The sequence below is a fragment of the Nicotiana sylvestris genome, chromosome 10 (assembly GCF_000393655.2).
Source record: "Nicotiana sylvestris chromosome 10, ASM39365v2, whole genome shotgun sequence".
NCBI classification, from domain to species: Eukaryota; Viridiplantae; Streptophyta; class Magnoliopsida; order Solanales; family Solanaceae; genus Nicotiana; species Nicotiana sylvestris.
The window spans coordinates 22,466,541-22,492,500 of record NC_091066.1 but is presented as its reverse complement, the minus strand read 5'-3'; the positions used below and the strand labels follow the sequence as shown (position 1 = coordinate 22,492,500).

Below are 25,960 nucleotides of genomic sequence, written 5' to 3'. Positions count from 1 at the left end.
GAACAACCACGACCATTGATAGGTATGACAAACGACGAAATTCTCATAACTCGGCATCCTGCAGGGGACGACATACAGGCGAGCAAGACAATGTACGACTTTTGCAGCAGTGTAGGCCTACTAGGGGACATTAAGAATATTCTATCGAATATCCCCTACGATTTGTCTTCTAAGGCTTAGAAGGGGTCTGTCCCTTATAAATAGAGCGTAAAACAACATTGTAAGCTCTCTGGGCATTTCCCTAACTTATAACACTTGCTATAACACTTGCTTACATAAACAATTGAGGCCTTGATTGTTCAAGGGTTCATCTGAACAAGATAAAGAAATCTTATCCTTTGTATCCTCCTTGTATGTCTTTCGTTCAGGGATTATTAAACTTAGCTAAGATTTACCCTTTTATTTTCTTTGATTGATTTATTCAGAAATGTTCCGATATCTTTTGAGTCAAACAACTAGAAATAAAAAAGGGCAGGTGCATGACACAACTTGCGTTCACGAACGGTCCGGGAAGGGCCACATATGGAAGTAGTCTACTCTAATGCAAATATCAATGATTGATTGCACGAGATATTTAAGGGTTGATTATAAATATTATGACATGTTTAAGTTAAAGTTTCTAAATTTTTAATATATTTTTCTTATATTTAAATTTGATATAAACATATACGTGCAACTTATATGTATATTATCACCGAAGGATGTGGTACAACGGATGTGACTACTCTTCCCTTAACTAGAGGTCTCGGGTTCGAACCCTGAGTATGAAAAAATTATTGATAGAAAACTCTTCCCATCAAATGGGGCCCTACGCGACGCGAATTCAAATATATGTGTACCGGCACTGGGTGTGAAACCCAAAAAAAATTTTAAAAAGGGAAAAATCCCACCATCCTACTCTGTCCGTTAATAGTACGACAGGGCCACTTCTCGTAAAACAGAACAACTTTCTATTAACGTCAAAGTCGGACGTCGTTAACTGTAAACCAATGGACATTCGACAGCACCTAACGGCGAACGTCTCACGCCGTTAAAACGCTTTTATTAATTGCCCCCCCCCCCCTCCTCCACTGTCTTCTCAACCGGTTAAAAAACAGAACTCCACGGGCTGTAGCCGGTTTTCAAAACACTAGTTAAAATTTAACCATGGTTAAAATGACGAAAGGCTTTCTTCATTAATAAGCTCTTTTGTCTCCTCACACTATCACTTCACCCCCAAATATCGTTGAAGATATATAAATAACAGTTGTTGATATATTGAGAGAGGAAGTTTTGTGCTTGGAGAATGAAAGATTTGTGTTGAGAAGTATGTGTACAGAAATGGCTGCTTCTGATAATGGCCGCAACGCTGCCGGCGGCGCCGGAAATGGTAAGTTTAGTGGGTTTTTCTGTAATTAATGGTAATTTTGTCACGACCCAAAATCCCAACCCGGTCGTGATGGCGCCTCTCGTGAGGACAAGGCCAGCCAATCAACAAAACAGTACATCTCTTTATAATTACTTAGCAGGAATAAGTCTAAATCATGGGCAATATAATCTTAAATGCGAAATAAACGTGATAGAACAAGGAAAACCATCCCAACTCAGCCCGAAATCGGGGTGTCACAAGTCATGAGCTACTACAAAGTTTACTAATATTTTACAAAGTCTAGAATTATCATAAATAACAAAGATAAGGGAGAAAACGGGGTTGCGGACGTCAACAACTACCTCGTTACTCCTAGTCACCGCCTGGCCTGGAAAGAATCAGCGCTCATGAGCGAACTCAGCTCTGCCTGTATCTGCACACATGGTGCAGGGAGTAATGTGAGTACTCCGACCCAGTGAGTAATAAAAGTAACTACAGTCCGAAGATAAGAAAACTTAGTAAATACACAAAGTAAGCTAAAATCCAAATATGCAGCAACATATGGAACTGAGCAGCTAAACAACAGTATAGATACAAATACATGAATATAATGCAATGCATATGATGGTACATTCCCGTACCCACTGCGGCGCGCAGCCCGAGCTATCCCTATTTATTTATCGTCGACGGCGCTCACTGGGGGTGTGTACAGACTCCGGAGGGGCTCCTACAGCCCAAGCGCAATATCTTGGTCAGTCATTGTTACCTGACCGGTCAGCCATTGTTACCTGACCAATTTATATCATACAGTGCCATTGTTACCACTGTTCAAGTATATCATCCAGTGTCATTGTTACCACTATTTCAAGTATATCACACAGTGTCATTGTTACCACTGTTTCAAGTCACTTTATAATCAGTCCAGAAAATAATATAATAAGCCCCTTGGGCATTTACAAAACAGAAGTTCCCAGCCCGGAATACATTTAAAAATATCATTTAAGTTTTCAACACTTAGAATTATGGCTGAGTTTACAAAACAGCATTTAAAACCTTGGACTGAAATTAAATGATATGCAAATCATGCTAAGCAGTAATATCAATCCTCGAAGGATTTTACAAATCGGCACAAGGCCCCAAACATGGCATCAAGCCCAGTAATATCAATGAAGTATGTGTATCAATCACCAGTATAGTATAAACATCACACGGGGTGGACCAAGTCACAATCCCCAGTAGTATCCGACCCCGCACTCGCCATGGAGTGCGTGTCACGCCTCAATATAGCGTTACGATGTGAAAGTCCGGGGTTTCAAACCCTCAGAACAACATTTACATCTATTACTCACCTCTAGCTCGCTATGCCCTTGCCTCTCTAATTGGCCTCCTCGTGTGACGAATCTGCCAAAAATCACACAAACCTCGATGAAGTTCGATTTCTAAAGACGGGGTTTTAACCATACATATCTGAAATTCGCCCCTTAATGATACTATAATGATCCCATACAGTTATGTAACTTCAATCTACAATATAACACTCAATATGGCCAATATTAGTACTAGATCCCATAAATTATGCCATTTAGGCATATTATCAAACATCTTGTAGGTATAAATATTTACACCTCTTAACTATAGCATTGGTTCCTCCAACTATCACCATTAACCAACAATTCATCACACTATTATTCTTTAACAATTTATACTCCTAACATCACATGTGTGATCAACCATTCACACCCAAACCAACAAAAATTCCATCAAATAAACACCTCTAAATCCCTACCATGTTCATGTATTTAAATAGGGAATTTATGGCTTCCAACCACCATACAATAAGTTGTAATACTTGACTCATACTCATATTTCCATAATATATCCATATATGTGAGTCTAAGGTGTAGGATTTACCTTTTGGAAGAAATCTTGCAAAACCCTTCTTTGAGTTCTTGAAGGAATTTCTTGAAAATCTAAGGATTTTTAAGATCAATCCATGTTAATATAAGTGTTTGGGAGTAGTAATCAACTCAAAATACTCCAAAAATCTTACCTTAGGAGTGCAATTAGGTGCCTTGGTCGAATTGGGGTGTAGAGGAAGCCCTAAGCTTGAGAAATGACTCAATTCCTTTCATTTCCGGTCTTTAGAGTACTTAAAAACCTTCAGTCGCATAGTTCGCGCGTTGTTCGCGCGTTTGTTCGCGCGTTTTGCTGAGCATTCTGCCTCAGACGCGCGAAATGCGCGACTTCGCGCGATACTTCGCGCGCTCTGACACCTGAGCAGTGAAATGGTCATAACTTCCTGTATACACTTCCAAATGACGAACGGTTTGTTGCGTTGGAAACTAGACTCAAAGGGCTTTAATTTAATAGGTTGTAGCTCACACAAATCCTTATATAACAAGATATATTATCGTTCAAAGTGAGGCCTTGTGCGCACTCATTTACAACTTTCGTCTATTATGAAATTTCCAACTTCAAAAGTTCCCGTTAGCCATCCGAAATCATCCCGAGGTCCTCGGGACCTCAACCAAAAATACCAATACATCTTATAATATTATTCAAACTTGTTCCAATTATCAAAACGCCTCGACTAATACCAAAATTATCGAATTACACCGAATAAGTCTAAGTTCTTTTAAAACTTCCAAAACACGCTTTCGATCAAAACTCGACCAAAATATGTTCAAATGACTTGAAATTTTGCACACATATCCAAAATGGCATAACGAAGCTACAGAAATTCTCGGAACTCCATTCCGACCGTCGGATCAAAATTTCACCTATCAACCGGAAATCGCCAAAATACTAACTTCGCCAAAATGAGCTAATTTCTTCACCGGACCTCCAAAATTAATCCCGATTGCGCTCCTAGGCCTTAAATCATCCCCCGGAACTAACCGAATCATCGGAATTCAATTCCGAGCCTTCTAACTCACAAGTCAACGTCCGGTTGACTTTTCCAAACTAATTCTTCCTTAAAGAGACTAATTGTCCCATTTCATACCAAACTCGATCCGAATTGACTCAAATTCACCAAGTACACATATTGAAACATGAATAAGCATTTAACGGGGAATACGAGACGAAAATACAGGAAACAACGGTTCGGGTCGTTACAAATTTATTTCATAATTTGATATTTTTCGTTTGTTTTTTTGTTTAAAGTTGATGCGGAGAGAGCGTTGTACACGGAGCTATGGCGTGCATGTGCAGGTCCGCTTGTGACAGTGCCACGCGAGGGTGAGCTAGTGTTCTATTTCCCACAAGGTCATATTGAACAGGTTTGCGTCTATACACGTCCTTTCTAAAACCGTGTATGAGCTTAATTAATTTCGTAAACCATAGTTGTGTCAATGAATTAACTAGGCTTCATATCCATTTTGCTCCATTCCCACTCGATTTAGCTGAGGTGGTTGAACAATTCGACATAGTATGTAGACGGAGATCCACCACTTATTATCAAAACGAACTCCACATGCTTGACTCAGAAAAAGTATTAGGCCCGGATGTCAAGAGGCGTATTGAAGATATAAATACTCCCCATGTCCCAAAAAGAATGGTATCTTTTTATGTTTATAAACATTTAACTTTAAACTTCATGTTTTTCCTTTAATAAAATAATTTATAGTCATACAAATCTTTATAACATGTTTCCAAGTCAAACACCCCACGTAAATTGAGAATTGGGACGAAAGGAGTAATAATAAATAAATGTGTCACCTCTTTATCAACTTAAGTTTTTAGAAGGTGGTCACTCAATTCAACACCTTCTAATCATGAATTCTTTGTATTGTAAGACAAATTAGGGGTTCTCTAGGGCAAATTAGGAGCTTTAGTTGTAGTTGTGACTAATTTTTTTGAGGTTGGAGTGATTTGATGTGTTTGTATGCTAGGTTGAAGCATCAACCAATCAAGTTTCAGACCAGCAGATGCCAGTGTATAATCTTCCTTCTAAGATCCTCTGCCGTGTAATTAACGTCCTATTGAAGGTAACTTTTATTGTTGAATACAAAGTCTTGTTGTGTCCCATATAGTTGTGTAGCTTAGCTTTCCCTTGTTAACTTTTCTTGATGATTGCTAATCCATTAAGGATTATTCAATATTGGTGCTAATGTTTTGATTCATGTGTATTCTCAGGCTGAACCAGATACTGATGAGGTGTTCGCACAAGTGACTTTGATGCCAGAACCAAATGTAAGTTTACAATTTGCTAACTAAGAATTACTTTTTTTTTTTTTTTTTTTTTTGAAATTCCTACATCGTTTTGAGACTTTAAATTCTGATGTTCGAGTTGGACATCTAAATTAATGGAATGTTCTTTGTAGCAAGATGAAAGTGCAGTTACAAAGGAACCGATGCCCCCTTCGCCACCACGATTCCATGTGCACTCTTTTTGTAAGACACTAACTGCCTCTGATACCAGCACTCATGGAGGCTTTTCTGTCTTGAGACGGCATGCTGATGAATGCCTCCCTCCTCTGGTCAGAAGAATTGTTTCTCAATACAGTTAATGTGCCTGTATTTGGATAATGTAAGTGGCTTATGGTGGTTAATTTTTTGTTATAGGATATGTCTCGGCAACCTCCAACACAGGAGTTGGTGGCCAAAGATTTGCACGCAAATGAGTGGCGCTTCAGGCACATATTTCGGGGTATGATGCTCAATGCATTCTTAATCACCTTGTGCCTTTATATTATGTGACATACCCACCTTTACTTCCTTTTGGGTCAATCTTTGCAGACATAAATTTGCACCATCACAACGTTGCTATTTCATAGATTATAGCCTATTTAATATGTATCTTCATGTCTTCGTTATAAAATTTGTTTGTTCATATATCATGCCTATTACAAAGTTGGAATATTGTGAGTTAGTGACAATAAATCTTGACTTCGGAAACATTGAAAATTTTTGTGCTGATAATAGTTTGCATAAATCTGGACAAAGAAAAGGGATGTGGAGGGGCCAGTGTTTTGGAGAGCGCGAAGCACAAAAAAGCGGCAAGGGCTCGCTTCGTTTCAAAAGCGAAGCGCACGCTTTATTAAAGTGAAGCGCAATTCTTAAAAAACATAATGTAAAATTATAAATAATCAAAAACTTCAATTTAAATACTTAAAAGTAGGTACTAGGTACCACCAAACCTTCCACAAACCATAGGACAAGCAAAATCAAAGCTACTAAATTACTAGAATCAATATCTTATTCTTCTACTCTTCTTCTCCTTCAAGATTGTCAAAATCTTGAATTCCTCTATTATCTTCATATTGCTCATCATCTTCCTCTTCCTCTTCATGATCACCTTCATCTTCATCAATTAGGGATAGGGATCGACTTGTAGTACCCACACTTTTTCCCTTCCTAATAGAACTTGAACTTGGAGTATATCTCCTTAAACTATAAGAATCCTCCCCAACTCCACTACCAACCGCAACATCACCCTAAGTGAAATCGGAGTCGCCTTCAAATACTTCTAAATGTTCACAGTTTTCGGGGACTCCGGTTAGCCACTCATTAACCTCATCAATATTGTCCAAAAGAATTGGATCAATTATATTGCGGTGGTTTTAGCGACGCCTCAATGCTCTATTGTATTTTATGAACACTAGATTATGGAGGCGCTTCAAGGTTAGTCGATTCCTTTTCTTTGTATGAATCTGCAAAAAAGATGTGTCAACTAATTAGTAGGAGTTTGGACAATTGAGATATAATTTACTTTATCTCAAAACACGAAATAATACTTTTTATTTCTCACGTATTCAAAAACACTCCAGTTCCTTTCACATCCGGATGAGCTACAAGTTAAGCTTAGAACTTTGATGGCGAAAGCCTGTAACTCCGAAATCTTTACACCATATTGGTCCCACCATTCAACTATAGAAGTCAAAAAAAATGTTCAAGAGTTAATAAGTATAAAAAATACATTGAAGTTAGAGCTATAAAATATAGAAACACTTGGTCACCTGGCGACTTCATCGTTCTTTGTTTAATAGCAAGTCGGAGATCAAAAAGTCCTTCAACTGCCTTGTAAGTAGCAAGCTGATCTACAATCTTTTCTTGCAAGTCTTCATCTGGGTTCAACTTGATAACAACCTGATGGAATCCTGTCCACACTTCTTTAGCCAATGAATTCTTCTCATGCTGCTCATAAAAGAGTGATGGGTTCAGAATAAGTCCAGCTGCATGCAAAGGTCTATGAAGTTGCTCATCCCATCTTGCATCAATGATCTGAAAGACCTTTGCATATTTCTGCTCATCATTAAATGATGCTTGAATAGCCTCCTTGGCCCTATCCATAGCTTCATAGAGGTAGCCCATTGATGGTTTTGCCTCCCCATCCACCAAACGGAGTACTTTAACCAAAGGGCCACCAATTTTAAGAGCATGAAGAACATTATTCCAAAAAGAATAAGAAAGAATAAGGCGTGCAACCTCTTTCCCCGCACTTTCCTTTGCAAATTTACTCTTGCTCCATTACTCTGAAGTGACCATCTTTCTCAAATTGTCTTTTTGACAGTAGATACTATGCAAAGTCAAGAAAGCAGTGGCAAACCTTGTCTTGCCCGGTTTCACCAAATTTTTTTGCATGGTGAATCTTCTCATCATATTCAATAACAAGGGCCGCTGAGAAATATAAGAATGTAACCTAACGCCCTGGCCAAAAACTGTAGAGAAGGGTTTTTCCCTGAAAATGTCACCGAACATCAAGTTGATACAATGAGCCGCACATGGAGTCCAATAGACATTCTTGTACGCTCCTTCAATCATGCCACCCGCTTTCTTATTTTTACTTGCATTATCAGTGACCACTTGAACAACTTTGCTTGGACCAATCTTTTCGATGGTGTTCTGAAACAAGGTGAACATTTTGATGTGGTCAGTGGATGTGTCACTAGCATCAATGGACTCAAGAAACAAACTTCTCCGGGGAGAATTCACCAACACATTAATAATCATTTTCCCCGTTCTTGCCGTCCACTTATCCATCATAATGGAGCAACCGTACTTGTTCCACACAACTTTATGCTCCTCAACAATTTTATTAGTCTCCTCCACTTCCTTATTTAGATAAGGACCTCTTATTTCATGGTAAGTGGGAGGCTTCATTCCAGGTCCGTATTGACCAACGACCTCAATAAAGTCTCCAAAAATGTCATAGTTGACACAATTGAAGGGGAGCCCAACATCATAGACCCATCGTGCAAAAGCTCTAACCGCACGATCCCTCAAAATGTCTTTAGCAATTTTTTGTACATCTTTTCCACCGCCCTTTGCTCCCGGCTTCTTTGAGAAGTAGCAATCCATAGGACCTTTAGTCAATGATCCATGGCTTGACCCATCTCTTCCCCGTTTTGTTGGAAGTGACAATTCTTCAATATCATCATCATCATCATCAAGATTGGTCACCATTGGTTGATGAACCATTTGATTTTTCTGCACCTTCTTCTTCTCAACAAAATTCTTTATTTCTTCTCTCACCTCCGGTGGACATTTCGGACAACTTGTGACGTTTCTATCGCCACCAATTAGATGGTATGTAAAGCGATAAATGCCACCCGTTGTAATCTTGTTGCAAAACTTGCATACAACATTTGTATTCTTCTCATTAACTCTCTCGCCATATCGCCAAGCCGGGTCTTTCTCTTTCGAACTTTGAGACATTTTAATATCCCTATTAAGATATAAGAAAAAAACATAATCAATAAACTGAAAATACATATAATAATAATATATATAATAATTAATTATATAAACTGAAATATACATTTAAAAAAATCGCATAAACTAAAAGTAATACATATATATAATTAATTTTATATGCTGAAATATAATAATAATTTAATTTTATATGCTGAAATACAATAATAAATGAAATACATATAATAATTAAATATATATGCTGATATATAATAATCGAACGAAAAGGAAAAAGAGAAAAAATGGTTCCTTACTCTATTCTGGACTGTAGAAAGTAGAAATAGAGAAAGAAAGAAGAAGAAGAAAAATGAAGAAGAAGAAGAAGAGCGACTGGTTTGAAGAAGAAAGCAGAAGAAAGAAAAAAGAAAAAAAACGAGAAGAACTGAAGAAGAAAGGAGAAGAAATTACCTGGGTAAGGTCTTCGAGGTCGACTGGTCGAGCGACTGAAGAAGAAGAAGATGGAACCCTAGCTTTTTTGTCGACTGAAGAAGAAGAAGAGCGACTGGTCGAGGCCTCTGTTTTTGGTCGAAGAAGGGGATTGGGGTTTTTTGTCAATTTAGGGTCTGTTTTGTTTGAGACCCAAAGTTTTTTTTTTTTAAAAAGGCCCCTGCGTTTTTTTCACAAAAGCGCTCGTTTTATCGCTTTCACCGCTTCCTCGCTTCCTCGCTTTTTCCAGTGAAGTGTGCACTTCTGCAGATCACGTCGCCTTAAGGAGCTGGAAGCGACACATTGTCGCGTCGAGTCGCTTCGCGCTTTAAGCGACGAAGCGCTCGTTTTTCTGAACACTGGGAGGGGCATCCCTTGTATTTTAGTAATAAGCCACTTACATGTCATATTGTATTTTGGCTAAGGGTGTTAAGGGGCCGGGCCGGGCTAGAGGAAAAGGAAGTCGGCTGGTCTCGGTACCGGTTTCAAAATACCGGTCTTACCGATGGAAAATTGAATCGGAACGGTTCCGGGTCTAATGTGCCGGGCTGGCCCAGTTTTTTTTTTGGGTGTATTTTGTATAACTATCATAATTTATATTAAAATAAAGTGAAAATGTAAACCATAAAAACAATCTTATAAAAAGAATGTTTGAATAAATTTCAAAGGCTTTAAAAGCCTTATATTTGAATATTTCATTAAGAATTTAAGATAATACACTGAAGATGAAAAAAAATTTAACTTATAATTTGCAAGTTATTTTTTTAAATTCAAACTTGCAAATTAAAGTTTGCATTTACAACAACTAAACTAAAGAAAAAAGAGTAAATTCAAATTTGAATTATTAAATATAATTTTCAAACTTCAAAGGTTTTGCATTGCCCTAGTAAGTTCTTCATAATCAATATGAACTTCTTGGCCATCTTCTGGAGTGTTGAATTCAGATGGGTTACCATATGTTAATATATCTCCAAGTTCCTCGTCTTCTGGTTTATCAACATCTTCACGTCCTTGATTTCTTCGTTCTGATCTAATCCAGTCTTTGAAATATACTAAAACTTCCAAAGTATTGCTTCCCAATAAGTGACGGGTGCCTCCTAGTTGTTGTCTTGCTTGACTAAATGCGCTCTCTGATGCAATAGTTGAAATTGGCACATTTAGCACGTCCTGAGCCATTGCGGAAAGAACAGGAAATTGCTTTTCATTTCATGTCACCATGCCAACGGTAAAAATTCCTTTGTGCGAGGCTTTGTTTGCTTTTGCAAGTAAAAATGAAGTTCATCAATGTTCCTGCTACTGGTTTGAGTGGAAAGAAATGTAGACCAAATATTAAAATCATCAAGGCCTTCATCTTCATCCCTATAATAGCAGATGTAGTAGAAGTCGTACAATGAAAAACATTGCCTACATTATTAGCATCATCATCAATTGTATTTGCATAATAATTATATAATTGTTGTAAATAATCATTTAGCTTATTCATACAACAATATATATCTGGGGTTTCAGTTGGTCCAATCTCCATATAAGTATATAAAACATCGATTAATTGGTGATAATTAGACATCTTAATAGAAGGATTTGAAACATCACCAATTAAGTAAATAGGAGGAATTGGAAAGAAATATTTTTTGAATTTTGCTTGCATTCTTTCAACAACGTCCTTATATTTTCTTTCTTCTTGAAATCAGAGAGTAGAAAAGAAATTTCAGCTATATGTACTAAAGTCATAGTAATAGTAGGGTAATAAGCTCTAGAAAATTCAATAGTAGCTGTATAAAATTTATGTAAAAATTTAACATCATTAATGGCATCCCAAGTATTAGTTGTTAACATACGGTTTGGATCAGTATAATGCATATTAGCAACTTCAGTTATAGGCAATCTATATTTGTAACAACATCTTAAAAATAAATATGTATAATTCTATCTAGTAACAATTTCATCTGACATGAATCTGGGGTTAAGGTTATGTTCGGTACACTTAGTCTTAAATTCCCTAATTCTAGATTGTCTATTTTTTCCTTGAATAACACCAACTGCTCTTCTAACATGAGTAATCTCAGTCAAAAATAAATCAAGGTCACTTTTAACAATTAAATTATAAATATGACATGCACACCTAACATGAAAAATTTCATCAAGTGGTGGTTGCAAATGCAGTCTTAATATTGAAATAGCGTCATTATTGTTAGAAGCATTATCAAAAGACATACAATATCTTTTTTTTATTAAGATTGTTAAATGCAACAACTTTGCAAATAGTAGTACTTATAAAAATAGCAATATGACTCTGATCTTCATCATATTTAAAAGTGATAATACGTTTTTGCATACAATAATTATCATCTATCCAATGACATGTAATTGTCAAATAATCATTTCCATTAACAACATGGTCAATATCAGAAGTTAGAGAAACTCTACAAAGAAGGTGGTCAAACAAATAACGTATGTATGTCTCATATTGTCCATGAAGTCTAAATCTAAAGATATCAGATCTACAAGTACTTCTAGGGATACCTTTAAATAAAGGATTATAAATCCTTTGAATACACATAATAAGATATGATGAAGAAGCAAAAGAAAAAGGTAAACAACCCAAAGCAATCATTTTTGCTAACTCCTCAAGATCCTTCATTTTATCATATTTCATAAGTCCTCGAGTACTAGGGTTTAGAGTTCCTTAATTTTCATCTAAATTAGAGCCCTATTCTATAGGATGAGTAATTCTCAGATGTCTACTAAGTGTCCCAGTCCCCCAGAACTTTCTCCAATTTTATGTTTAAAATCATCTTTACAAATTTTGCATCTAACTCTATCAATATTCTCTATTTCCTCAAAATATTTTCAAACTTTACTTCTCCTTCTCCGATGACTAGTAGTCGGGGCCACAAGTGGTCTACTACTAGTGCCACGACCACCACCCCTGCTACCAACTCCAACACTACAGGTGTAGGTGGTGTCTCATTTTCAATTTCTAATTCATTATCTTCTATATCATAATCTTCCTATAATTGTTCATAATCTATATTGTTATCCGATGATGTTTCAGAAACATGTGTAAAGTCATTTAAATTACTACCAGAAGTTGAAGTAGCACCTCTTTTTCTATTTCCTCGATTACCCCAATTAGCAATCTTGTTACAAACCCGTTTTGCAGCATTAAACATATTGTAAACTACTAATAAAAATTAAATATGCAAATAAAATATTAAATAAGAGAAAGAGTTGTAACGAGTGCACCGAATTCCACAATAAATTGAACAGTTGATGATTTTTGAAGTCTTGAAATTGAATTTCGCAACTCCGACGTTACCACGAATAAACTTCAACTGTTGAAACTTCAAACTTCAAACTTCAAATAATACCATAAATAAAATTCCAAAAAAATGAGAGCCCAATAGTTGATAGCATTTTAGGTGAAGAATGAGAGAATGACAATTCAGAATTTGGGTTTGAGAATTGAGAAATGAGTGAAGAAATGAAGAAAAGGGGCTCTATTTATAGTCTTTCAAAGGGATAAATTAGTAAATAATAGAAGTGTTATTTTTGAAAAAACATGCCCAAAAAAGGGCTGTTATTGCAAATTAGCCGTTGGGCAACGGTCAAAATGGCAGTTGACCGTTGCCAACGGTCAAGACTATTTAAAAAAAATAAATTTGAACTAGCCGTTGATCCGGTCCGGTTATAACCGGTTCACGGTTGACAAGACCTTACTGGGTTGGACCGGTTATCCGGTATTGAAATTTTCCGCGGCACAGGTCGGTTCCCGTTCCAACCCAGCCCGGCCTGGCCCCTTACTACCAGGCTGGTCCGGGCCGGAACCGGGCCAACCCGGCCCGTTTGACACCCTTAATGTGGGCTTTATATAAATAACTCAAGGAAACAACACAATGCTATGATTTCTCAACAACGCGATAGATTCAGGATGAGGAACAGACACTTGGATTTCTTGCTGGAGGAGGGATGGTAAAGAAAAATTTGCTAGTGTGATTCAGAGACTTATGTTTTCTTTTTTTTTGCTTGTGTGATTAATGGTGTTTTATTGATCTTTTCACCCCCTTCCGTTTAACTTTATTTTGGTGGCATGGGGAATTTGCTTTTGAGAGTGTTAAGCACTATTGCTTGATGTAACGGGTGCTATTTCAATGCATTAGTTGGTTGTTCCTGTTATGTTTCCTACATTTTGTTTTCATGCTATCAGTCAAATTTCAGGCCAGCCTAGGAGGCACCTCCTTCAGAGTGGTTGGAGTGTCTTTGTAAGTTCGAAAAGGCTTGTTGCCGGGGATGCATTCATATTTCTTAGGTTGGCATTGGCATACCTTCTCTTTTCTCCATTCTCTTGTGATCCTTAACTTATGAAATGTTGATACTCTATTGTTAGAGGTGAGAACGGGGAGCTTCGTGTTGGAGTCAGACATGCCATGAGACAGCAGGGTAATGCTCCATCATCAGTGATATCCAGTCATAGCATGCATCTCGGTGTCCTTGCTACAGCTTGGCATGCCATTCAGACGAAAACAATGTTCACAGTATATTACAAACCAAGGTAACTGATCCGAAGTACCAGTGGAAAATTAGTATAAGCTTGTTCCTTAAATTAAAATCTATTTGATGAAGGGATTGGAATTTCGTTATGTATTATAGGACGAGCCCTGCTGATTTTATAGTTCCATATGACCAGTATATGGAGTCTGTGAAAAACAATTACTCCATCGGGATGAGGTTTAAAATGAGGTTTGAAGGTGAAGAAGCTCCAGAACAGAGGTATGTTAGCATCACTGGAAGGAGCATTTTCCTTCTTTAATATTAAATGTGATACTTGGTGGTTTTGACTTTGATATTAATCGAGCATACTTGTGTTTGTGAGCTTTCAAATCAAAACCATACTATTTTGGTGTTGTTTTATGGTAAACAAATTACCTTTCTCAAAACCCCTGATTTTGTAGTTTACTCCAAAATCTTATAGGTTTACTGGCACTATAGTTGGCATTGAAGATGGTGACCCCAACAGGTGGCCTGAGTCCAAATGGAGATGCCTGAAGGTACTTCACTTTGGTTGGTTATCTTTTCTCCCATATATAACACTGAAGTATCATTATTGAATGTGTTTTTAAGGTTCGATGGGATGAAACTTCTGCTATTCCTAGGCCAGACCGAGTTTCACCCTGGAAAATAGAGCCAGCTCTTAGCCCTCCTGCCCTTAATCCACTTCCAATACCAAGGCCAAAAAGGCCTCGATCAAATGTTCTGCCCTCGTCTCCTGATTCTTCTGTTCTTACTAGGGAAGGTATATAACTCACCCTTATATTTGAATTCCATATCCTGCACTGCCTTTATATCTACATTTCAAGCTGAGTGTTTGTTATGTACTTCTTGCACTTTCTTAAAGGTTCATCCAAAAGAACTGCAGGCCCTTCACAAGCCAGTGGGTTTTCAAGGGTCTTGCAAGGTCAAGAAATTTCGACCTTGAGAGGCAATTTTGTAGAAAATAATGGGTCAGATTCTTCTGAGAAGCCAATTGTATGGCCACCGTCACTGGATGATGAGAAGACTGATGTTCATTCTGCATCAAGGAGATGTCTATCAGATAAATGGCTTCCTTTAGGGAGGCCTGAATCATCTTTTACAGATTTATTATCGGGTTTTGGGGTGCAAGTGAGTTCCTCCCACGGTCTCCATTTACCCGCTGGGGGCCAAACAGCACTTCCTGCTAGCTTGGTGAAGCGACAAGCACTGGACAAGGAAAATGATTTCAGCTTACTGGGAAAACAATGGTCTCTAGCGTCTTCTGGTCTCTCACTTAATCTGATGGATTCAGGATTGAAGGGGGCTGATACTCTTTATCAAATGCGGGAAACATCTAAGTGTAGTGGTTTTAACGAGTATCCAACCCTCCCTGGTCATAGAATTGACAATCAGCAGGGAAATTGGTTAATGCCCCAATCTGTGTTGCCTTATATTCAGATGTCCACTCATTCTGGAGAAATAATGCCTAAACCAATGGCTTTGCTACAGCCCGAAGCCGTGAAACCCAAAGAGGGGAATTGCAAACTATTTGGCATTCCCCTTGTAAGTAAATCTGCTTCCATAGATCCTGTCAAGTTGCAAAATAATTCACTGATCGACTCAGCAAGTAACATGCATTTTGGTATACATCCACATCAATTCCCTGCAACTGAATCTGATCTAAGGTCTGAGCAATCAAAGGGATCAAAGGTACTAGATAATGGGATCACAGTTAATGATCAGGAGAAACAATTCCAAACGTCTCATCTTGGTACTCGAGATAGAGAGGGCAAGGGCCTTATAAATTCAACAAGGAGTTGCACCAAGGTTTACACCTAGTCATTTGGCTTAACTTTGGCTTGTGACGTTTTGTGAAGCGTTAATAGTTTGGGTTATTTTAAATTCAGGTTCATAAACATGGTACAGCCCTTGGAAGGTCTGTGGATCTTGCAAAGTTCAATAACTATGAAGAATTGATAGCTGAACTGGATCACCTTTTTTATTTTAATGGTGAGCTCAAGGCTCAGAACAAGAACTGGCTGGTTGTATATACTGATGATGAGGGTGACATGATGCTTGTTGGAGATGATCCATGGCAGTAAGTCCTTTCATCTTTTCTTGTGATGCATAAAGGATGAAAGATGATTATCTTTATGGTGCTTCTTAAGTTTTGCAGTTATCTGGATTCTTATGCTGCTTTTTTACCTGTTGGTCTTGGTGAAACAGAGAATTTTGTGGTATGGTGTGCAAGATTTTCATCTACACGAAAGAAGAGGTGCAGCGAATGAACCCAGGGTCTCTCAATTCAAAAGGTGAGGACAATTCTTCTGTTGCAGAAGGCTCTGATGCTAAAGAAGTGAAGGATCTGCAACTTCCTTCTGAATCCAGTCTTGAAGGTTCTTAGCATGTCCTCCGAGTTGAGGTATTGAAAAGTAAAATGCAAAAGAACAAAAGGAAAAGAAAATCTCAGTTGGCTAATTATTTGCTGCTGCTTTATTATTTCTGCTATTTTTCGCCCTGGGGACGTGGGCTGAGAGTTGCCCTTCTGCAGTTTCTAGTAACTTGACAACTTTTGATGTAATTTGACAGGTTCATAAAATCTGCGGAAAAGACTACATCCACCCAGCTGTTGCTTTTTTGGGGATTTCTGAAGGTAGTTACCTGCCATATTAAGTCCCTTTTAACTTCTGGATGGCTGGTCTCTCCATATAGATGCAGCTTCGACCCCTTTTGGAGCCAACTTATGGTGACTTATCTATACACAGTATACACACATTATCAGCCTGGTCATAGTCTTGCTTTTGTTAATTTCGATATGTACATACCTAGTTTTTAACAATTATCCTAGCAACTCTAGATGTAATTAAGAAGTTGATACACAGCATACCTTGTCTCCTGTTAATTTATGTACTACTGGTATCCAACTGCTTCTAGTACCCTACATATTTTGTATCAGCAGTTGTGGTCGTCCGGCTGAACATGTATTGGTAATCATTCAAATTTTGATCATAGGAGTTGAAGAAAAGATCATAGTATTTGGTTATTGCAAACAATTCTTATTGAGGAAGTTACTGCTGTCTCTGTAGTTTAACCCCTTGTTGACACCCGTATGTTACCAGCTCCTTTTGCAAACATCAGGGAGCCATAATAAGGGGTAAACTCCCAAATGCTTGGACTGACAGTCTTCAGGGGGTCGATTTGGTGCATTTGGTAGAGTACTGGAGGCGCGGAGCTTGCCCTGACAAAACAGAATTGGCTCTGTTGATCGAAATGGGTGCAGAACATAGTTCATTAATGCGGGCATTTAGAGGCCTTGGTGATAGTTAGCTGGATTGATACCATAAGATGTTTCCTGGATCTTGTACCCAGCCACTGCTCCATCAGAATCAGATGGTGATTCATTTGAAACTTCAGCTTGCTCTGCACATAGGCATTGCTGAATGGCTATTGATAAGTTGATCTTTTTTGCCACTAAACAAGCATCATAGTTCATGGATCTTGTGCAAGCCACCTCGTCAGAGTCCTTGGCTCTTGTGTCCAGTCGCCAGCTACAGTTCTTTCAGTATCTGATGTGATTCCCTGTAACTTCACATCTCGGACAACAAACAGATGTTGCTGATTTCTTTATAAAAAAGAATGTTACTGAGTTAGCGTTGCTAGTTATTCCTGCCACGAAACAAGCCTCATGCTGCATCTCCAACTTTGAGCAATATATCATGTTAAGCTTTGGTTTTAATTTATTAGCCTTGTGTACTGCTTTTCAATAAATGAAACAATCATCGCTTCCCTTCTTTTCCAGCCCAGCGCTTCGCTTTCCCTGGACTTTCTATGGTATTAAGATTTTAGTGATCTTTACGAAGTGTGCCTTGAACCCTCTGCTGCACAAGAGTGCCACTTGGTAACATTTTCGTCACCACCACTTGCACAAAATTTTCTGAGTCAATCGACTGTACATCACAAGTGTTTTAAATGCGTAAGAACTCATTAGTTTGAAGAAAGACTGCCAATTACGTGGCACAGGGTTTTTTGAAGAGACACGTTGTTCAACCATTTATTACAAACAAAACTAGCAGGACTCACAAAATACATTCAGAAGCAACCTTAGCAGAATCTTTGTTATATCAGCCCTTGGGCCATTGTGACCTGAGCCAAAATATAATGAGAAGAGGCAAAGAAGCAAGAAAATCACAGGATCACAAATGAGGACAGCAAGACCAAAGCTGAGGACAAGGTTAACTGCCACCTATAATAAGTCAGATATGTTTTTGGTAAGGAGTGTCTAGCTAATACAACACTTTCTTGTGAAGAACTACAATCCTGATCCAATTAATCCAACATCGTATATTTTTGTAAAATCCTTAAAGCTCAACATAGAAAGGATGCTGCCTTCTCAACGTGGCAAGATTTTACCCAAAGGCCCCAAAGATAAACCCACAAGTTGCTTCATATGCCCAGGGAAGCTTAGTGGCCAACAGAAACGAACTCTAAAACATGATCACTTGATCTACACAGGGATAGGCTCCGGAGCGGGGTCTGAGGGAGTACCACTACTGCCATTGAGGACAGTCACATTGCCGTCTGAATCCACGTCCACAATAACTGAATCACCTTCTTTGATCTCACCTGCAAGCATTTTCTCCGCCATGCTGTCCTCTAACAGTCTCATGATAGCTCTTCTCAGAGGCCGTGCTCCATAGCTCGGGTTATATCCTTCATCAACCACCCTATCTCTAAACCTCTCTGTCACTTGAAGTTCTATCTCCTTACCCTTCAGCCTCTCAAATACCTCCTTGAGCATGATATCAGCTATCTCCTTAACCTCTAACTTTGTGAGCTGACGGAATACAATCATCTCATCCAATCTGTTCAAAAACTCCGGCCTGAAGTACTGTTTCAATTCTTCAGTCACTAAGCTCTTGATACGATTGTAACTGCTATCCTTCTCATCATAATCGAGATCAAAACCTATACGACGGCCACCTTTCTCTATCACACTACTTCCAACATTTGATGTCATGATGAGAAGTGTGTTCTTGAAATCGACAGTTCTCCCCTTGCTGTCTGTCAGCCTTCCATCTTCAAGAATTTGAAGCATCATGTTGAAGACATCGGGATGAGCCTTCTCAATTTCATCAAAGAGCACAACAGTATAAGGTCGTCGCCTTACGGCTTCAGTCAATTGACCACCTTCTGTGTAACCAACATAACCTGGGGGTGATCCGATGAGCTTAGAGACTGTGTGTCTCTCCATAAACTCACTCATATCAAGCCGGATCATTGCTTCTTCGGAACCAAAGTAATATGCAGCCAGTGACTTTGCCAGTTCTGATTTCCCAACACCAGTTGGACCAGAAAAGATGAAACTAGCAATAGGTCGGTTGGGATTCTTGAGCCCAACCCTCGCACGTCGAATGGCACGACTAATGGCTTTGACAGCTTCATCCTGGCCAATGATTCGAGTGTGAAGTGTTTCTTCCATTTTTAGGAGGCGATCAGATTCGTCAGTCGAGACCTTCTCAACAGGGATGCCAGTCCAAGAAGAGACAATGTGCTGAATATCTGCTTCAGTCACAAGCGGACCTGTATCTCCAGCCTCACTTTCAGCCTTGCTCATCTCTTTGTTTTTGTCTATGAGGGCCGTGATCTGTGCCTTAAGATCCATTTCTCTATCACGTAATTCCCCAGCCTGTCCATTAATTCAAATCCATCTAATTAGGAAATTCAACAATTAGAATACTTGATAAGAAAATAGTTCAACACTATTGATAAGAAAACAGGCATTTTAAAGGGATTAATTAGATGTACGTAAAAGAGACAGTACCTTTTCGAAATCCTGACCGCGGACAGCTTCATTCTTCTCCTTTGTGATTTGACGAAGCTCTTTCTCAAGCTCTTTTGCTTCCTCAGGGAGCTGCAAGGCAACAACAAAGCATTGTCACTCTACAAATAATAGGGCAATGACAGATTATAATAGAGATTAAGGGAGCATTCTGTACCTGTGCATGGCGAAGTCGAACACGAGAACCAGCTTCATCAATCAAGTCAATTGCTTTATCAGGCAGAAAACGGTCACTGAAATCCGAAGATGCAAGTGAAAAGATGTATCGTGTTGCAGAATGAGGAAAATATAAAAACATACAGTAAAATCAATATCACGGAATCCATGACAAGTTTTTTTCTGGACAGAAATAAGCATAGAACGTAATTAGATGCTGGCAAACCAAAAGAAAATGAAAAAGGAAAAATACCAACCTTTATTATCACATTTTACTATCATAAACTAAGTTGAACTTTATGTGTACAAACAAACTCGGTAAGCAAAACACATTTCTTCAAGGTAGCAATGCATCGACAACCCAAAGCGAGAAAAGTACAAAGGATATATATTAGATACCTGATGTACTGGTATGAGAGCTGGGCAGCAGCCTCTAATGCCTCGTCAGTGTAACGAAGCTTGTGATGAATCTCATATCTCTCACGAAGCCCTTTCAGAATCTGAATGGTTTCATCAACAGTAGGTTCAGGGACCTTAACTGGCTGGAATCGCCTCTCCAATGCAGGATCTTTCTCAATATGCTTTCTGTATTCATCTAGTGTGGTAGCTCCAATACACTGACAAGAAGCCAAGTAAATACTATTGAGTTGGTACTTGGAGATAAAAAAAAATTCTCCTGTTTAGTTCACATATTGAGTAGTTAAATAATTTTTGACCTTCTTATGGGGTTGTGCCAGGAAAATGCATGTTAACACAATGATATATCAGCTAGAGCATTAGATTGTCCTTGAGAAATATTCATAATTCTCGTTTTAATTTCCAGAAAGGACAGAAAGAGAAGAACAAGACAACCAGGATAACTAACCTGTAGTTCACCTCGAGCTAGGGCAGGTTTCAAGATGTTTGCAGCATCGATGGCCCCCTCTGCAGCTCCAGCCCCGATCAAGGTGTGCACTTCATCGATAAATAGTATTATTTCATCACTCTGTTTGATTTCCTCCATCAGCTTCTTTAGCCTTTCCTCAAACTCTCCACGGTATTTTGTCCCAGCAACAAGCAAACCCATATCAAGAGTTATCACCTAATCATTACCAAAAAGTAACTCTTTAAGGACACGAAGAAAAGTAGCTGCATCATGCACGAAATATCCAGCCTAATTCCAGATAGATGAGATTCGCACAAATAGGTTTGAACCTTATTACTTGAGCTCACTTTAGCTTGAGCTAAGAATTAAGTTCAACAGGGATGCTAAAATCGTTTTTGTTCAATTAGTTAGAAACATAGATCCATAAATCAATTTACTAATAAAAAGAAATAAGCCAAGAGAGCAAATATCACATAAAAATATATATCTAAATTTCAAGAAAACATGAAGATACTAGGAAAATGATTTTGAAATCTTTCAATTTAGGGAGACAGCATGCATATTAATTTGAACCTAATCCTTGTGAATAAAAAAGCAGACTAGACTGGACCAGCACGACAGTAGCTCAGCTTCTGGATCCACCATACTATACGACAACTGGTAGAAGAAAGGGGACAGTTAAACATAACATTCTGCATGTTATCACACGTGTACCTTCTTCCCCTCAATTGTTTCAGGGACATCACCGTTTGCAATTCTTTGTGCCAGACCCTCAGCAATAGCTGTTTTGCCAACACCTGGTTCTCCAATAAGACAAGGGTTGTTCTTAGTCCGCCGACCCAAGATTTGAGTGACCCGTTCAATTTGCAGTTGTCTTCCAACAACAGGATCTAATTTTCCCTAACAAATAGCAAACTCAAATTATTGAAAAGTGTCCACTCATATTATAAATACTTTTGAAGTTACCTCTTCAGCTAACTTTGTCAAATTTGTTCCGTACTCCTCCAGTGTAGGCATTTTTTGGCCAGAACTTCCACCTCCAACGCTAGCACCAACAGCCTCATTACTCTCTCCAACCATTCGGATCACCTATTTTCAGAAAAAAGAACCAATAAGCTCTGATTACAATGAAGTCAAGAAATTAAACTACACTCAAAGTAGAATAAAACTACTCAGAGGAAGCATGTGAGATTTACTACTTGCCTGAGTGCGGATGTTACTGGGGTCAGCGCCCAAATTTTCAAGGACACGGGCAGCCACACCTTCACCTTCACGTAGCAACCCAAGTAGCAAGTGCTCCGAACCAATATAGTTATGCCCTGAATTAACAACTAGTTAATAAATTGAATAAATATTTTTTCTTTCTCAAAAAAAATTTGAATAAATATTTCAACTAACAACCGCGTTGGTGCATGTAGAAGACTAGAAAGGCAAGCAAAAGGGAAAGAAAATCATGATATTTTAATAACTCCAATTTGGCACAGAAACGATAACCAAAGCTGTTAATGAAGCAACACGAGAATCAGACTCAACAGGAGAACCATCTTTACGGCAAGTCTCAAAGGTAATTCAACAAATATTGACAGTTAAATAAGGATACCTAGCTGGCGGGCCTCCTCCAGAGAGAGTTCCAAAACACGCTTGGCACGAGGCGTAAAAGGGATCTCAACGGCAACAAATCCACTACCCCTTCCAATTATCTTCTCCACTTCCACACGAGCATCTTTCAAATTAATTCCCATGGATTTAAGAACTTTAGCAGCAATACCAGTTCCCTCACCAATAAGCCCTAACAGAATCTGCTCTGTGCCAACAAAATTGTGACCAAGTCGTCTGGCCTCTTCTTGTGCAAGCATAATGACTTTTATTGCCTTCTCTGTGAAGCGCTCAAACATTGCTTTTGGTACAAATCGGCAACCTCGTGGTCGTCTCACAGAAGTTGCAGCTGCTACCTTGGATTGGAGAGTTTGTTCAGATCTAACTAGTGTATCTATTGCATTGCATCCTCGCAATCCTGAAAAATCCCGCAGCCTTAGCGAAGGAGATTGTGCACTGCATAGCATTTTAACAGTTCTGTTCGTTTTCCCAGATCCATTGAATTTTGTCGTCCTTTCACCGGCAACTGACGATGGGATGTTTGTCGACTGAACTAAAGCTCTAGCCATGATGGACCTGCCCAGGATAAAGTAATAATCAGAAAATCTCTCTTCTGATATAAAAAAATACCAGATCTTCCAGATGCCTAACAGATAATAGTATGCGATGTCACAATTGAAAGATAAATCAGCAGAAATCAACAAATTATCAATTCAAAAACCTGATACCAGGTGAAGGTTCATATCTTTTGATCCAGAAGAAGCTAAAAAATATAGGCACTGTGCAAGGAGAAGAGTGATAACTGAAACACAGAATTGCCCAGAAAAATTAGAGAAATAGTATACATACTCGACAAGAGTTAATGCATGATTATAGAATCAATGTAACAGAATATGTACCATAAGTCTGAGACATGATTCAATGTCATATAAACCAAATTTGGTCTAGCCTCCTAGATATAAGAGCTGAAACACTACACAACTGCCGAGTAGTAACAGCACAATCAAGGATTGAGTAGCCAAAGTTCCATGGCTAGATTGAACAAATATGAGAATATACAATCACACACACATGTGGGTTTTGCTAACTAACCACATGGATGTAGTAGGTTAGCATTGTACCATAGTCCCCTTTTTTCATCTTCTTTATATGCCCCTAATAGGTTGTTGCAACACACTGATAGGGGAAGCCTTTTGGTCTCTATTAAAAAGTTAAACTCAACACCATTTTGTACCAACTATCCCCTATTCCTCGATATTTGGAATGATAAAAAAACTTCAGTAATTTCCATCAGATTATTCAAATTTCAAGCTCTTGGAAAACTCTTCCCCACTTGTGGGATTTTACTGGGTTGTTGTTGTTGTTGTTGTTGTAAGCTCTTGGAAAACCCCAGATAGACCACTTAAAGGCCCATAAAACTGATAACCCAATTTAGTTCAACTCATCAGTTTCAGTACAAACAAAATCCTAACAACATGAACAAGAGTATAAGACAAGAAAGAAGGAAGAAGAGTGAAGAACAAGGTAGATATGAAGTAACAAATATGAGGAGCCACAGTCCAAGGCGAAAAGACAAATGTGCAATGTTGTTCTTGTGAAGATGAAGGAGAAGTTGGGTGAGGTAGGGGGAATTGATATTGGGGAAGGTGAATTTACCACAGAAAAAAATGACAGTGGTTACACGCCAAATTTGTAAGAGAAAGTATTGGAGTAGACGAGAAGTGAAAGGGCAAAACTTTGGATGACAAAAGATTGGTTCAATCTTTTGGATTTAGTTCAACTCCATCAGGATGTAGCTGAAGTCTATTCAAGTTATTCAATATTGCTGCATTATAACAAAATATCAACAAACAATGCTAGGCAATGAATATGCAAAACATGGGGAACTGGGTGAAATGCAAAGGAAGGAGAAGAAATTCGGGGATATTGGTGAAATGCAGAGGAGAGGGAAGAAATTGGGGATTTTGGTTGACAACACACACATACAAAACCTCTACTAGACTCATTAAGCAGGCTAGCAAACAGACACACACACATATATATATGTATTAACTTCTTTGATCTGAGAGGGAAGAATTAAGCTAACACACACACACACACACACACACATATATATATATATATATATGAATGTCCTCTAACTTCATATCTCATTGGTGCTGTATAGGAAACTCAATCCCTCTTAACTTCCAGAAGCATTTTCTACCCCTTTGGATGCTCTTTGGTTTCTTTCTATTTCCGAAATTTTTCATAGAGAAATCAGGTGGCAAAATAAGTAAGTCTGAATTGTGCTGGAAATCAGAACCAACTATAAGGGATCTTTGGCTCTAGAAAATGGTTTTTAACAAAACGACAAGTGAATTATCCATTCCTTCAAGATAGCCCCAGTTACACGAGGTGACCCTAAATACCACCTAAGAATTAAATACTTTTGAGTATTTAGCTAAGGGGTGAGTCTGGAAGTTGAAATCCGTAGCAAGTCAACCACGACCCTATGAAGTGCTTAATAGAGTTTTCAAAGGGTTGAGCTACCTCATATCCTTATAAAGACAGGCACTTTACGAAAGAGCTAAGAATCCACCATAAATACTAACAACTACTAAACCTCAACCCAAACTAGTTGGTGTCAGCTATATGAATCCATACTTTCCGCTTTACTCCAGTTTAGCCTCGTCTCATTCTAATACTCAGTATATGTTCAAACGAAGCTCCTATACGTTAACAAAGTGCAATTAGTACAAGCTGAAGACACATTTTTACATATTCATTTTCAAACTCAATCAACCAACTATGCTTCAGTCCCAAATTAATTTGATTGGGCCCATTTCATTCTAATACTCAATAACTTGTCATTATTTAAAAAATTACTTATCTTTTAAGACAGAGATTCAAATTTTTCCAAAACTAGTAGTTCTCAGAATCTTACCTTTACCCCTATGTTTGATTTGCAAAGAGAAATAAGAAAAAATTAGCTAAGGAACAAGTAGAGAAAAAAAAAATACAACAAAATAAAATAGTTAAAAAAAAACAGCTCAAAGCAACTCAAATAAACAAACAACAGCCAAAAAAGGTACAAACTTTACCACTCAATTAGCAAGAATTTGACGAGTACAACTCTTGAGAGACTAAACAGATTAACTAGCTCAAAATTTCAAACAAATAAACAGAAACCCAAATACCAAACTATAAATTATCCCAAACTTTAATATATGATTAACCAATATAAGCATAGAAAAAATTAGGTAAAAAGAATCAGAACCTGAATATTACTACTGTAGTCCCAGAAGAATCTGGGAAATTGAAGAAAATAGAAGGAAGGAGAAGATGGGTTTAGAGGAAAATGGGATTAGGGTCACTGGATTGGAGAAGAGGAGATGAGTATTTTTTTATATAGATAATAGTGGATGATAAATAATCTTATCTATCCCTTTTATTTACACAGTGTGAAGGAGTAGTATTAAATACTTTATTATATATAGTTTTTTTTTTTTGCCTCTCTTTTTTAAAAGTAAACACTGCAATA

General features: G+C 38.1%; 2 protein-coding genes and 1 pseudogene across 6 annotated transcripts; 1 reads left to right on the top strand and 2 right to left on the bottom strand.

Annotated features, from left to right (window-relative positions):
* Positions 1-1,180: 1,180 nt before the first annotated feature.
* On the top strand, positions 1,181-17,013 carry LOC104244420 (auxin response factor 2B). 4 transcript variants are annotated; one of them, XM_070160024.1, is made up of 15 exons: positions 1,181-1,369; positions 4,514-4,629; positions 5,242-5,337; positions 5,486-5,542; positions 5,674-5,829; positions 5,915-5,999; positions 13,688-13,778; positions 13,857-14,021; positions 14,120-14,239; positions 14,442-14,517; positions 14,591-14,762; positions 14,886-15,808; positions 15,889-16,079; positions 16,208-16,403; positions 16,571-17,013. In XM_070160024.1, the coding sequence occupies exons 1-14, from the start codon at positions 1,309-1,311 to the stop codon at positions 16,383-16,385; spliced, it is 2,487 nt and encodes an 828-aa protein (XP_070016125.1). In that variant the 5' UTR covers positions 1,181-1,308; the 3' UTR covers positions 16,386-16,403; positions 16,571-17,013. The 4 variants fall into 4 exon arrangements, with proteins under 4 accessions (XP_070016125.1, XP_070016124.1, XP_070016126.1 ...); XM_070160023.1 differs by having other exon boundaries at positions 14,865-15,808; XM_070160025.1 differs by having other exon boundaries at positions 14,865-15,808; positions 16,208-16,293; positions 16,571-16,658.
* LOC138880302 (uncharacterized) lies at positions 7,176-9,540 on the bottom strand (annotated as a pseudogene).
* Positions 17,014-18,202: 1,189 nt separating the features above from the next.
* On the bottom strand, positions 18,203-25,839 carry LOC104244419 (ATP-dependent Clp protease ATP-binding subunit ClpA homolog CD4B, chloroplastic). Of its 2 annotated transcripts, XM_070160022.1 has the most exons (11): positions 25,697-25,816; positions 23,159-23,239; positions 22,442-23,013; positions 22,045-22,160; positions 21,808-21,930; positions 21,556-21,741; positions 20,842-21,057; positions 20,376-20,593; positions 19,978-20,053; positions 19,803-19,892; positions 18,203-19,667 (listed from the first exon to the last, which is right to left on the bottom strand). In XM_070160022.1, exons 3-11 carry the CDS (start codon positions 23,004-23,006, stop codon positions 18,486-18,488), a joined length of 2,772 nt encoding a protein of 923 aa, XP_070016123.1. In that variant the 5' UTR covers positions 23,007-23,013; positions 23,159-23,239; positions 25,697-25,816; the 3' UTR covers positions 18,203-18,485. The 2 variants fall into 2 exon arrangements, with proteins under 2 accessions (XP_070016123.1, XP_009798134.1); XM_009799832.2 differs by lacking the exon at positions 23,159-23,239 and having other exon boundaries at positions 25,697-25,839.
* Positions 25,840-25,960: the final 121 nt, after the last annotated feature.

Coding starts and splice junctions, on each gene's coding strand:
- LOC104244420 (XM_070160023.1), top strand. CDS start 1,309: ATGTGTACAGAAATGGCTGCTTCTGATAATGGCCGCAACGCTGCCGGC. Junction 14,022..14,119: donor ACAGTATATTACAAACCAAG/GTAACTGATCCG, acceptor TATGTATTATAG/GACGAGCCCTGCTGATTTTA. Junction 14,518..14,590: donor CCAAATGGAGATGCCTGAAG/GTACTTCACTTT, acceptor TGTGTTTTTAAG/GTTCGATGGGATGAAACTTC.
- LOC104244419 (XM_009799832.2), bottom strand. CDS start 23,006: ATGGCTAGAGCTTTAGTTCAGTCGACAAACATCCCATCGTCAGTTGCC. Junction 20,054..20,375: donor CTCTCATACCAGTACATCAG/GTATCTAATATA, acceptor TTCGGATTTCAG/TGACCGTTTTCTGCCTGATA. Junction 19,668..19,802: donor GCGGTCAGGATTTCGAAAAG/GTACTGTCTCTT, acceptor ATTAATGGACAG/GCTGGGGAATTACGTGATAG.